At 38.3% G+C, this 15,156-nt stretch overlaps 1 protein-coding gene across 3 annotated transcripts in view; it reads right to left on the bottom strand.

The window, feature by feature from the left end:
• Flt3 (fms related receptor tyrosine kinase 3) overlaps window positions 1-14,281 on the bottom strand; it is an 89,807-nt gene extending 75,526 nt beyond the window's left edge. For all 3 annotated transcript variants that reach the window (XM_046454269.2, XM_046454268.2, XM_046454266.1), the window contains exon 1: window positions 14,163-14,281. In XM_046454269.2, the coding sequence (XP_046310225.1) occupies window positions 14,163-14,205 (43 nt within the window). In that variant the 5' untranslated portion in view covers window positions 14,206-14,281. The remainder of the gene's footprint in view (window positions 1-14,162) is intronic.
• Window positions 14,282-15,156: the final 875 nt, after the last annotated feature.

The following is a 15,156-nucleotide window of genomic DNA, read 5'->3' on the forward strand; positions in this document are numbered from 1 at the left end:
AAGCCTTTACTAGATATGCAATTGGAGAATATTTTCTGCTAGTCTGTGGCTTGTTCTTTTTAAAATTTTTTTAAAAATTTTTTATGTGGTGCTGAGGATTGAACACAGTGCCTTCCACATGCGAGACAAGCACTCTACCACTGAGCTACAACCTCAGCCCCCTGTGGCTTGTTTTTTGAAGAACAGAAATTATTAATCTTTTAAGATTTATCCATTTTTCTTTTATAAAACATGCTTTTGGTTTTGTAGCTAAAAAAATCTGCCCAATCTGAAATCAGAAGTGTTTTCTTCTACAAATTATATAGTTTTAGGTTTTAAATTGTTTTTTACATTTACATTTTAGTTTTACATTTAAGTCTATGATCCATTTTGAGTTAACTTTTCATCCAGTGTGACATATGGATCAATTTGTTTTACATATGAATATGTTTAGATATGAATATCCAATTGTTCTAGCACCATTTATGTGTGTTGAAATACTATGGCTGTTCCACTGAATTATATTTGTATCTTTGTAAAAAATATTGACTGTATATTTCTGGTCTGTTTCTGGAATCACTATACTGTTATAATAATCTATTTATCTGGATGCTAATTCCACATTGTTTTCATTAATGTTGATTCATTTTTTTAAAAATCTTGAAATCAAATACTATAAATTCTTTATCTGTGTTATTTTCAAAGTAGTGTTGGATATTCCAGGTCTTTTATATTTCCATGTGAATTTTAGAATCAGCATGTCAATTTCTACAAAAAGATCAACAGGGAGTTTGACAGGGTTTTCACTGAATGTCTAAAATTATTTGGGCAAACTGATATTTAACAACATCAAATCTTGCAATACATAAATAGGGCACAGTACAACTCTCCTTTTATGTAGGTCTTCCTAAATTTCTCTTAGCAATGTTGGGTAGTTTTCAGTGTGTGGATCTCACCCACTTTCATCTCTGTTTCATATTTTTGGATATTACTTTGGTATTTTCCACCTAAATTTCTGCTTGTTGGTTGCTAGCATATAAAAAAGACAATTGATTTTTCCACACTCTTCTTACATCCTGCAAACTTACAGAACTCACTAGTTAGTTGCAGTCACTTTTTTGTAGGTTCCATAGAACTTTCTGCATAGATGATCATGTCATCTGTAAATAAAGACAGTTTACTTCTTCCTTTCCAATGTGGATGCTTCCCATTTATTTTCCCTGCCTTTTTACACTGGCTAGAATCTTCAGTACAATGTTGAATGAAAATAGTGTGGGCATGCTTGTTGCTGACCTTAGGAAAAAATATTTATTCATTTTAGCATTAAGGATGATTATTAGTTATTTTCATAAACACCCTTAATTAGTTTGAAGAGGATCACTTCTATTCCTAGTTTATTAAGAGGTTTTATCAGGAATAAATGTTAAATTTTGTCAAGTATTTCTTCTGTATCTGCTGAGAGGATGATATAGACTTGGTTCTGTTCTGTTGCTTCTTAGTGTTTTTTTTTTTTTCTTTCTTTCTTTTTTAGTCTGTGAATATGATAAACCACATTGATTGATTTTCAAATATTAACCAACCTTGCATTCCTAGGATAAACACTATTGAATCTGATGTACCATCTTTTTTATATTGTTGAATTCAATTTATTAAATATTACTAAGAATTTCTGCATTGAATTCATGACAGTTATTCATCTGTGGTCTTTCTTTAATATCTTTAACTTTTGTATCAGAGTAATACTGGCCCCATGGAATGAGTTAAGGATTATTAAGCTCTATTCAATTTTCTGTAAGAATCTCAAAGGAGTTTTATTTTCCCTTATGTTTAGTGGATTCTCCAAGGACAGCAATTGCTCCAGTAATTTTCACTGCAGGAAAATTTTAAACTACAAATTCAATTCATTAATTATAACAATATTTAAGTAATCCATTTTTCTTGAATGAGCTTTGGTGGTGTGTCTTGCAAGGAATTTTTCCCCATCAAATCGAAGTTGTCAAAGAAAGGACATAAAGTTTTTGTTTTGGTTTGGTTTTTCATTGCTGGGGATTAAACCCAGGGCTGCCTGTGTGCTAGGTAAGGGCTCTACCACTGAGCCTCTCATATTATAGTCTAGTCCCTCATATTACTTTTTCTATCTATAGATTCTATAGTGTGTTGCTTCTCTCATTCTGGATATATGCAATTTGTGTCTTTGCTCTTTTTTTCTGGGTTGCTTTAGTTAGAGGTTTATCAATTTAATTGACCTTTTATTGTTCTTGGTTGCATTGATTTTCTCTATTTTTTTTCCTTTTCATTGATTTTCACTCTGATTATGATTATTTTATTACTTTTGCTTTTATGGGATTTAATTTGTTATTTTCCTTTTGTGTCTCATGGTTGAATTTGATGTTATTTATTTGAGATCCTCATTCCTTGCTAATATAATACATAGCAATATAGCATTATAGTTTAATGCTTTAACTAATAATAATTTAATAATTAACTATTTAATAATAATATAAATTTCTGTTTAAGTACTGCTTTAGCGGCCTCCCACAAATTCTGATATACACTATTTTCATTTTGATTCACTGCAAAATACATTTTAATTTATTTTTTGATCTCTTTTATGACCCAGAGATTTTTCAAATTTTTTTAGTTGTAAGTAGACACAATACCTTTATTTATTTATTTTTATGTGATGCTGAGGATCAAACCCAGTGCCTCACATGTGCTAGGCAAGCACTCTACCACTGAGCTACAACCCCAGCCCATGACCCATAGATTTTTTAGAAGTATGTTGTTTGGTTTCCCAATATTTGGGGACCATTTTATTATAATTCCAGATTATCTATTTTAAATTTCTAATTTAATAACATTGTTTCCAGAAGATATACTTTGTATGTCTTGAATCTTTAAGAATTTATTGAAACCTGTTTTATAGTTTTGAACGTGTTCTATCTTGGTATGCATATTATGTACGCTTAAAAAACCATACATTCAGTATGGGGTTGTGGCTCAGTGGCAGAGTGCTTGCCTAGCATGTGTGAGGCACTGGGTTCCCTCCTCATATGAATAAATAAAACAAAGGTCCATCAACAACTAAAAAAATAAAAATTAAAAAAATTTAAAAACTATGCATTCAACTGTTATTGAATAAAATGTTCTATAAATGTGTTGATATCAAGTTGGTTGATAGTGTTATTCAAGCCTTCTATATCTTACTGGTCTCTTTTTCCTTGTTCTATTAATTAATTATTGAAGGAGGAGTGCAGAATTCTTTGAATATAATTGGGATTTGTCCTGTTCTCCTTCACAGTTCAATTAGATTTTATTCAAGCTTTGTTATCAGATGCACTAATGTTTAGAATTCTCATGTTACTTTGATGAATCAGGTCTTTCAGCTTTGTGAAATGATTGTCTTTGCTCTGAAAAATACTTTTTTTTAGAGGGTGGGTACTAGGGATTGAACTCAGGTGCCCTCGACCACTGAGCCACATCCCCAGCCCTATTTATTTTATTTATTTATTTTTTTAATTTGGAGACAGGGTCTCACTGAGTTTCTTAGAACCTTGCTGTTGCTGAAGCTGGCTTTGATCCTGCCTCAGCCTCCCAAAGCAGTGTGATCACAGGCATGTGCCACCACACCTGGCCAAAATATACTTTGATACAATTATAGCCCCACTCACTCTTTCAATAAGTGTTAAAAGAATTTTTTCCTGTCCTTTTACTTTTAATCTATTTTGGATTGAGTTCATTCATGTAGCATATAGTTTGGTTTTGCTCTTTTTTTTTTTAAACCAAATCTGAACAATTCCTGCCTTTTAGCTGTGATATTTAGGTTATTCAAATGTAATCAGATTACTGACATGATTAAATTTAAATCTGTTATTCTTTGTTTTCTATTTGTTCCATCTATTCAGAATTCCTTTTTCATCTTTTCCTGTCTCTTTTGGGAATAAATGAATTTTTCATAATTCTACTTTATTTCCCTTCTTGAGTTAATACCTATGATTTTTTTTGTTGCTATTATTTTATTTTTTAATTTACTTTTTAGGTGTAGATGGACACAACACAATGCCTTTATTTTTATGTTAGTATTTTAATAGTTGTTTTAAGGTCTGCAGCATCCATGCCTACCTTAAAGGTCTACTTTTAAATGATATTACACCTTTTCATGCATAACATCAATACATATTTCCATTTAACCCCTTACAGTTTTATGGCATTGTTGTTATTTATTGAACCTCCACGTTACAAACATCCACAAGACACTATTATTATTTTTGTTTTAAACAGTTAATAATCCTTTAAAGGGGTTTTTAAAAGTCTATATTTACTCATACAGTTACTATTTCCATTGCTTTTCATTTCTTTGTGTAGATCTAGGTTTTCATCTTGTATTATTTTCCTACTATCTGAAGGTCTACATTTAACATTTCCTATTATGCTGGTCTGATAGTAATTATGTCTTTCAATATTTGTACATCTGAAAAAGTACTTGTTTCTTCTTCATTTTTAAAAAATATTGTTTTGGTTGTAGATGGACATAATATCTTTATTTTATTTATTTATTTTTATGTGGTGCTGAGGATCGAACCCAGGACACATGCGAGATGATTGCTCTACTACTGAGCTACAACCCCAGCCCTCTTCTTCATTTTTGAAAGATATTTTCCTACATAAAGAATTCTACACTCATGTTATTTTCCCCTTAGTTCTTTAAAGATGTTGCTTCATTGTCTTTTGGCTCATTGTTTATGACAAGCTGCTGAATGGATGATCTTTTTTCTCTGGATGGTTTTAAGAATTTCTCTTTATCACTTGAAACAATTTGATTATAATGGGCCTTTAGTAGTTTTTTTCATAAGTCATGTTCCTGGGTTTCATTGGACTTCTTGGAGCTGTGGGTTTATCATTTTTTTCAGACTTGGCAATTTTTCCTCCAAACATTTCTTCTGTCCTCTTTTTCTTTACTCTCCTTCAGAATTCTAATTACATTTGACCACCTAAAGTTCTCCTGCAGGTCCATGATTCTTTGTTCATTCTGAATAGTTTCTTATGCTATGCTTTTGAGTTCCCTAATTTTTCCTTCTGCAATACTTAACCTGCTACTAATCGTGTCCAGTGTAATTGTAGTTTTCATCTCTAAAAATTCATTTGGGGTAATTTTTTTTATATTTTGTATGTCTCCACTTAACAGGTATAGTCTTTGTCTTCCATCAGTCTTCAGAAATAAATGAAAGATAGCTATAAGAACTAATTTAACACTCTTTTTTACTAATTACACATTCTATATCATTCCTGGGTTTGTTTTGAATGATTGGTTTTACTCCCTTATTATGGGTTGAAATTTTCTCCTTCTTTGTCTAGCAATTTTAAATTGGATGCTAGACATTGTGAATTTCCCTAGTGTCCAATGTTTTGGCATTCTACTAAATATTTTTTTAACTTTTTCTGGTATGCAATTAAATTTGTTGTGAATATTTTGTTCCTTTCAGGTCCAATTTTGAAGCTTGGTAATGTCTGACCAGAGTACATTTAGTGTAAGGCTAATTTTTCTTCACTGGTGGACTTGATAAAGTAATAATCTCTGTTCTTCAAGACGTTGTTAAGAAATGAAGACAAGCCACGGACCAAAGAAGATATTTCAGAAAACATGTCTGATAAAGGATTTGTATCCATAGCACACAAATAATTCTTAAAACTCAATGGTAAGGAAATAAACAACCCAATAAGGATGGGCAATGCCAGAGCAGGGATTCTAGCTCAGTGGTAGAGCGCTTGCCTAGCATGCTTGAGGCACTGGGTTCAATCCCCAGCACCACATAAAAAAATAAAATAAAGGTATTGTGTCCATCTACAACTATTATAAATATGTGTGTGTGTGTGTGTGTGTGTGTGTGTTTAAAATGGGCAGTACCAGGCATGGTGGTGCATGCCTGTAATTCCAGCGCAACTCAGTGAAGCTCTCAATTACTTATCAAGATGCTGTCTCAAAATTAAAAATAAAATGGGCTGGGGATGTAGTTCAGTGGTAAAGCACCTCTGTGTTCAACCCCTGGTACCAAAAAAAAAGGGGGGGATATTTTAGAAGTTACTTCACCAAATAAAATATAGAATAACAAGCAAGTTGCTTAACATCATTAGTCACTAGGAAATAAATATCAAAACCACAATGACATATTGTTACACCTTACTAGAATAGGTAAAAACAAAAACAGAAAACTAAATACTACATGCCCACAATGATGTTGAGCAACTGCATACATTCTCATACATTCTTGGGGCAAATGAAAATGGCACAAACACTTTTAAAGTCAGTTTGGCAGCTTCTGATAAAGTTAAACATTTGCTTAGCATACAGTCCAGCATAAAAACCACTCTTAGTTATTGCCCCAAGAGAAATCAAAACCTAAGCTCACAAAAAACTTGTATTCAGGGCTGGGGACATAGTTCAGTTGGTAGAGTGCTTATCTCACATGCACAAGGCCCTGGGTTCAATCCCTGCACCACAAAACAAACAAACAAACAAAAACAAAACAAAACCCTGTATTCAAATGCTTATAGCTGTTCTACTCATAATTGACAGAAACTGGGAACAAATAAATAACCAGTCAGCTGCTTAATAGATAAATGAACCACTGAACATCCATCCATACATTAGAATATGACCCAGCAATAGAAAGGAAAAACTACCAATATGTCACAATATAGATAAATCTCAAAAATTATGCTATGTGAAAGAAACAAACTCAAAAGGCTACATATTGTACAATTCCACTCATAGCTGGACAAGGTGCCTATAATCCCACCTATTTGGGGGATTGAGGTGGGAGGATCACTAGAGCCCAGGAATTCAAGACCAGCCTAGGCAATATAGTGAGATCCCATGTTTAAAAAACAAATCCAATTATATTATTTTTTTCTTTTTGGTGCTGGGGATTGTGAGGATTAAACCCAGGAACGCTTAATCACTGAGCCATATCCCTAGCCCTATTTTATTTTATTATTTTATTTTGATCTCATTAAGTTGCTTAGGCCCCTGCTAAATTGCTGAGGCTGGCTTTGACCTTCCAATCTTCTTGCCTCAGCCACTGGGATGCCATTTGGAAAAAGCAGAAATAATAGCAACAGAAGAGAGACTACTGGTTGGCAGGGTATGAGGATGGGAAGTTAGGGTTAACTACAAAGTAGCATAAGAGAACTTTTGGGGGGAATGGAAATGTTCTATATCTTGATAATGGTGACCATTACAGGACCAAATAGTTTAAGTAAACTCATAGAACTGTACACTTAAAAAGGCAAAATTTAACTGGGCCTGGAGGCACATTCTTGTAATCCCAGCTATTCAATAGACTTGAGGGGAGGAGGATCACAAGTTCGAGGCCAGCCTGGGAAACTTAGCAAGACTCTATCTTAAAATAAAAAATAAAAAGTGTTGGATGTAGCTCAATAGTAGAGCACCCATGAGTTCAATACCCAGTACCACAAATAAAAATAAAAAATAATAAAATTTAAAAAGGCAAAATTTACTATATGAAAACCATACTTCAACAAACCTTATTTTTAAAAGGGCCAAAGGAGAAAATTTGCCACCATCAATATTAAGGTTCTTTCCAAGAATCCATTTCAAAACCCTAGTGGAAATTCCCAGATTCTAGTTTCAAATCCATTTGGAGCAATAAGGGTGACTGGAATTGTAAAAAAAAGTTCTTAAACTGGTGTAGTTAAAGGGAAAGGACTGGCAAGGGTGTGGGGGTGTGGTTGGCATTAAAATAAAATTTCAGGTTAAAGTAAAATCTACTTTCCACTGAAAGAGTTATATACTCAGATGTTACAAAACAGGAGAATGTGAAAACACTTCATTTTCAAGTCAAGTCTTCTTGTGAGGCAAAGAGAACCGTGTAAGAGTTGGAGATATGAGTTCCGAGTTCCAAGTACCTCCTCTAAAAGTTTAGCTTTGATAACTTCAAATTTGAGCAAGTTATTTAACCTCTTTGCATCCCATTTTCCTCTTCTGGAAAATGAGAGACTAAGGTCCCATCCGCCCTAGTCATCCACTATGTTCTTCCTCTGTAAATTCTCACCATCTTCTTGTACCTCTGTGTGAACAGCTACATACCTGGGTAGCCTCCCAAGAACCTTAAACTCAAATTGAATTCACCTTTTCCTCCTTAAGCCCATTCCCACCTCTACCCTTCTCCCTGAGCTATTATCAACACATCCACTGTCATGGGAACCAGACACTCACAAGACTTTTTTGTTCTCCTTCATGCTCCCACCCCCACACATACACACACACACACACACACACACACACACACACCTCCTTTCCCTCCCTCCTTCTTCTTCCCTCCCTATGTTGCCCAGCCCATCCTCAAACTCCCAGGCTCCACAGATCCTCCTGCTTCAGCCTCCCAAGTAGCTGGGACTACAGGTGCACACCACCAAGCCCAGCTCCAGAAGCCATATTGACTCCTCCCCACCTTCACTTCCCTCACCCAAGCAACTGCCAAGGCCAATACTTTAACTTCTTAATTATTCTCAAATCTACCCTCAGCTCCACATCTCTATTACCTTTGATCTAACTAAAGCCTTTGTGGTCCTCTCTGGCCTGGATTACTGCCAACCTCTTCCTGGTCAACCTCCCTGCCCGACATAGGCTGGTTGACCTAGTATCCATCCTTCACAGACAACAGAATTGCCTTTCTAAAACACAACTGCTTTATTTAAAACCCTCCACCACTGGCAGCAATGGTTCTTATCCTTTTTGAGTCACAGATACCTTTGAAAATCTGATGAAAACAATTAATCCTCTCTCCAAAAATAACTAAAAATAACACCCATGTGCATATGCATACATGGGTGAGTAAGCGCATGCACATACACACACACACACAACAGACACAGGGACCCCTGGAATCCCTCCAGGGGCTCTTGGCCTACATGATAAAGTCCAAACCTTTTACCATATTACCAAAACTTTCTTTACAAATAACACAGGATGTTCAGACAACCCTGGTTTTTTTTTAAAGCTGTCTACTGCACGGTTTTTGTTTTTGTTTTGTTTTGTTTGTTTGTTTGTTTTAGTTGTGATGGACACAATACCCTTTTTTTATTTACTTGTTTTTATGTGGTGCTGAGGATTGAACCCAGTGTTTCACACATGCTAGGCAAGCACTCTACCACTGAGCCACAACCCCAGTCCACTGCACAGTTTTTAAACAATTTTCTATTACAGCTTCATAAATGATAATAACTGTAATCCTGGAGACTACACATTGTGTCCCAGCAACCCAGGATAGTGTAAAAATTTTCCATCTATTCCATGTCTGTTACCGCTGAACCTTGTTCTTTGCTATCTTATTTGCAGGGAATGTCCTTACCCCCGATTTTCCCATCAGCTCTCACTGTTCTTTCCAACTATGACCCTGGCATCATCCTCTTGTGAGCTTTGCCTTCTTTTCTGTCTGGATTAGAGGCTAAGTCTCTGTGCATATTTCCAATATTGCACCATGATTTTCCTTCTGTGCATCTGACCTTTTCCCACTGGCACCTCCATTATTAGACTGTGAGCTGAGAGCAGGAACCAATTTGTGGGGTTTTTTGTTTGTTTGTTCTGTTTTGCAGTGCTGGGAATTGAACCCAGGGCGTCATGACCTAAGCAAGTGTCCTACCACTGAGCTACATCCTCAGCCTGCTACACCCTCAGCCAAGTCCTGGGCATGCAGAGTGTTCAAAAGCCTCCAGGGAAGGAGTACAGAGGAAAAGAAGGAGGGAGGGAAATCAAATCCTGCTGATTGACTGCATCCTAATGATTTTTTTTAGACTTCACATATTTCTTTCTGCAAAGCACCTGTCTTAACAAGGAATGTTGCCATGCTCTGGTTATTACCTGATGAAGAAGTAAGATATCTCCTTTTTGCAAATGAGGAACTTCAGAACAGAAAAACTGCCAGCCGCAGTAAAAAGCACATGTTTCCTAACTGTGTTGTTGGTCCTAATATATGCATTGCCTCCAGGAACGGAATATTTAACATTAGGAAAGTCGTATCTCAAATATTAAACTTTATAAAAACTAAATTTGGTGAATATCTTACCACCAAAACACAGCATTTGAAAGAAATAATGGCAATGTCCTGCTTTAGATGTAGACTGTAAATCATTCTACAGAGGATTCTTGGCTATCAATTGACTCTATAATGACAGCAGCAAAAAAAAAAAAAAAAAATTCTTACTGTTTAACCTAAAAAATACCAAGAGTTCCTCTTTTAGGATCTTATGCAATTCCTCTAGCCACAAAAGAACAGTGGTTGTGTCCTTTATATTATTTTTATATTTCCTTCACATCTGTTGGTACCCAAAGAACAATATTGCATGAGTCAAATTAACGACCATTGGTGACTTCTACTAAAGTTTTCCTCACTTCAGGACCTCTGAGGATACAACTATGGAAAGCACGGATCAAAAGTAAATCACTGGAGCTGCGGTTGTGGCTCAGTGGTAGAGCGCTTGCCTAGCACTCTAATGAGGCACTGGGTTTGATTTCAGCACCACATAAAAATAATGAATAAATAAATAAAATAAAGGTAGTGTGCCTATTTACATTAAAAAAAAAGTAAAACACTTAGGTTTAAGTTCATGGAGCCCCCAAAAGACATAGAAACTTTCTACCATATAACTATGGCTACCTGAGAGGTGGCCAAACTTTTTTTTTTTTTGGAAGTTTTGGGAAAACTTAAGGTCATAAATTCATCTGATAAAAATCGCTCAGACCAACTGCCTACCATGAGAGTCACAAGGGTATGCTCTTACAGAATGAACGGAGGACACAGCAGAGTAGCAAGATCAAGCTATAAAGAAAGCTGAGCTGATTTCTAGTCTTCCTTCTTTGAATTCTTACTCCTATTATCTGTAAGGTCCCTTCCAGAAATCAAGAAAAAAAAAATGGTAAAAAATGCAATACTCTTGAGATCATTTGCTTTTTTTTTTTTTTTCTTCTTTGTCAAATCGAAATCTTTACCCAAAGGTTAGGGTGATTGATGTCTGGTGGGTACTTGGGGAGTCAGCAAGATGGCAATCTTGAACATTTTGTGATAGAAGCTCTTGACACACTGCTTTCTGAGTTTCATTAGAGAATGAAAACAGGAGAGAGAACACAGAACTGCAGATACTACAAAAGTGTATCCATCCTGTGGGCTTCTCCAGGGAGCAGGAATGCTCTCCCAGAATAAAATGTAGTCAGCAAATTTATTCCAAGAATCATAGAAAATGCTTAGAAAACTGTTTCTTGCTGGGTGTTGTGGTATGTACCTATAGTCCCAGCTACTCAGGAGGTTAATTCGGGGGCCAACTGAGCAACATAACAACATCCCCAACTAAACAAACAAACAAACAAAAAAGGCAAAAGGTGACCATACTTAACTCTGGAACAATCCTTTTTTTCTTTAAATGAAAGAGCATTTTCTTTCCCATAGGCATTCAATACAATCTAGCCATATGTAAATAGTTTTAGGAGGTAAAATGCCTAGAATTCCTATTCTGATTTGGCTGAAACTTTCTTCATTGAAGCATGCTATTTTTGATCTATAGCTATTTGGTGATCAAAGTAACTGTTGGAATTACTTTACCTTCTCCTTCACCCACTCCAAAACATACAAAAATAACTTTTGAAAGGTTTAACTAACTAAAAGAAAGCTTCTTGCTAAAACACTTTTCCTGGGGAAACGCAAATACCATGCATTTGCTAAGCAGAATAAACTGGTTATTTATACCAAAGTTCCCCTACCTCCATCTCATTCATCTTTGTACCCTTTATGCCTAGCAGAGAAATAGGTATTCAACAAAGTTTGTTAAGTAAAAATGATTCTTTCCCTAATGCATGCTTTCTCTTTATTTTCCTGATCTGAAGTCTACCCTGAACTTCCATATTTCATATCTCATCACCCAATTATTTTTCATTTAAGTAGGTGATTCAACAACAAATTAAACAACAACAAAAAAAATCTTAGCAGATTACTGTTACTGAGAGTGCTTTTTTAATTATAAAAAGTAGATCATTCTTTAGTGGATGGCAAGTACTTCCCAGTTAAATGTAAGAGGACAACTGACTGTAGATAGATACAAAGTACCCAAGACAAGTGAATAGGGAATCCAAACCTAGATGGCCAGAATCAGAGCTAGACTTGTAGAGTTAGAGGGGACTTTAACAACAGTTCACCAGGTCCAGTCTCCCATCCAATCCAAACCAATCTGTGCCCAGTATCCTTTCCCTCCACCTTCTCCTGATTCATTGCTCCCTGGGCCAGAAGCTAAAACAAGCAAGAAAAGCAAAGGATGACTACTATATAGCTTGTAATCCAAGGCTTTGAATATGAATTTTCTGACACTAATGAAAGAGATAGTATCACAGTTATTGAAATACTGAAATGCTCCTCTCTTCCTAGTGTCAGTGCATATGCAGATAAGGCCCATTCTCCCAATGCCACAAGACTTTATAGGCATTCATGAAAGGCAGTGCTTACAACATAAAGGGGGGCATAACAATGGCTTCCTTTATATGAACTTCAAAGACAGGCAAATTAGTATCTGGTATTACAAGTCAAATGGTGGCTACTTTGAGAATAGGAATTGAGAAAGGGTGGAGCTAGAGCTGCTCATATCTTGACCCCATAGTGGTTATGTGAGTATATTTATATAGGAAAATTAATGGATTTGTATTCAAGATTTGTGCATATTTACTGCATGCCAGTTAAACTTCGTTTATAAAAATCTGGAGAGAAAGAGACACAGAAATTTCTAAGATCTTTCCTAAATATAAAAAAAACAATGTGGCTTAAATATGTTCCAAGTATTGATCTTCCATGTGCTCTACCACTGACCTACAACCCCGGTCCCTTTTATACCTTTAGAATGTCTTTCATGCTACAGGAAAAGGCACTAATATCATACAAAACAGAAAGTTAACTTTTCGTGTCAGCAGAATCTGAAAAACATACTGTGCTATACATATGAAATGCAAACATTTACCTAGTAAAGATAAATGTTTAAGAAATGTAACCTTTGAGGGGTTTTTTTTTTTTTCACTTTTCTCCTTATTTTCTTACTCTATAATTCTTAATTACTTGGGAATAAAACTATTGGAAATAATTGCTACATTGCCATACTGCTAATATTTTCTCTATTTACCACAGAGACTTCATGTTGGAATCTTTCAATTTTGGAGCTGGAGGAGAAGCAGTAGTCGGTCAGATGCAAAAGGCTGGGGTGGTGAGCACGGGTCCCAAGGTTGCAGACCTAGGACAGGGAACAGAGCTCCCAGGCTACCAAAACTCTGTCTCGTCAAACCAAATTCGATTCAACCTTCTCATCTTTCCAAATAGAAAACTGACGTGAACCGGATCGGAAAGAGATTTTTTTTTTTTTTTTTTTTTTTTCAATCACAACTACGCTATCCAGCAGCTAATTTGGGAGGAAGAACTCAAAAGTCCTTGAAAATCCCATTAGGGTTTAATCTCGGGGGAAGAAAATGTAGGAAGAAGGGGCGGCTGGTATTTTTAATATGTAAATCCTGTTTGCATAATATTTCCAAAGTAACTAGTCGTTGATCCAACCGAAATTAGGTGGGGGTGGGGTTCGTTATTTGGGATGACTCGCTTTGGGAGAGGATGCTGGCGAATTTTCCCATCAAAGTTCACCCCATAAATCAAAACCTCAGAAGAAGAGTTAAAGTCACCCCCCCACCCCTGGGCGTCTACTGTATCCAGGACTCGGTTCAGACGTGGTCCCGGGCCACCTGGAGCAAAGCTCGCGGCCGCAGACTCACACGGACTGCCCACCGCCAGACCGTGCGGGCCGAGCAGGCGGACGCCGCGGCCCCGGACCCGGCGCCGAGCCTTGGAGAGGCCGCCCGTGGAGTACGGGCCCGCTCAGGACCGCGGCAGTGACCCGAGGAGGGACGTTAGCAAGAGGGAGGAGGACGAGGGGTGGGAAAAGCCGGGGCCGTGGGCAAGTTCTGGGCGAGCCGGGAGGGCGCGAAAGAGAGGAGGGGCGCAGGAGGCGATGGAAGGAGCGAGCGTGGGGAGGAGCGAGGCGGCGGGGCCGGAGGAGGCGCGCGCCCGGGTCCCCAGTGCAGGGTGGGGGCCGAGGGGCCGCACCAGGGACTGCGGGGGTCTGCGAGCAGGCGAGCAGGGCCTTACCGAGCAGCGGCAGCCGGCCGCCGCGGCGCGCCAACGCCGGCATGGCCTCCAGAGCCCGGGGTCCCCAGGCCGCGCCAGCCCAACCCTGCGACGCCGCCCCGAGCGGCGCGCCCCGCGCTGCAGGTGGCTCGCTTAAGGATGCGCGTCACCGACCGCAAATTCCCTCGGACTGGTGCAAAGTGGAAGGGGGGAGGAACCCTCTCCCTAGAGGCAGGGGCTGAGGCGGGAGCGCCGAGGTTGGGCCGAGCGGGTAGCCGGTGCCTGGCGCAGCGCTGCGGCCGAGCCCACGTGCCTGCCGCGGTCCGCAGCCTGCGCTCGGCTGCGCCCGGGGCTCCCCGATTGCGGCGGGGGAGATAGGGCGCGGTCCTGCCGGGGAAGTTGCCCGGGCTCCGCGACTCTGACTGCTTTGCTGTCCCCAGAAGTCCCCGAGCCCTCTCGTTCGGATTCCGGAGCATGGGGACCTCCCTAGTGGAGCGCGAGGATCTTTGAGACCCCAAGAAGGGTGCTGAATCCGTGCCCCACACTGGCAGCTCTATGGGTCTTATTCCATGCTTGGTAGCTCTTAATTATGAACTGCTTTCCTTTGTCTCCCCCTCCATCTCCTAGGATGCTCGACCCCTCCAGCAGTGGGATCTAGAAGAGCACCTCGGTTTCAATGTCAACCAGAACAACTGGGAGGATAACAAACAATACCTATACGACAGGCAGAGGGTTGTGAAATCCACTCCATAGCTCTTGTTCTTTGTCACACAGTATTTAGTGTTGAAAATTGTTTTCTTTGCCTAAGGTTGAAGATTGGAAATCTCTGAACACCATTTCTGGTTTTTCCCCCTTAACTAGCCCCTTGTCCTCCACAAGCCACTTGCTGTCTGAATCCCAGTTTACTTCTTGTATATGACTGGATCAGATGGTCTATAAAGTCTGTCCCAATTATAGGAATTCCTTGCTCTTAATCATTTTAATCATTTTCTAATAAAGCATGAACACTGACGGT

The sequence above is a fragment of the Marmota monax genome, unplaced genomic scaffold (genome assembly GCF_021218885.2).
Source record: "Marmota monax isolate L192 unplaced genomic scaffold, Marmota_monax_Labrador192_F-V1.1 WCK01_AAM20220418_F8-fsc00011, whole genome shotgun sequence".
Taxonomy (NCBI): domain Eukaryota; kingdom Metazoa; phylum Chordata; class Mammalia; order Rodentia; family Sciuridae; genus Marmota; species Marmota monax.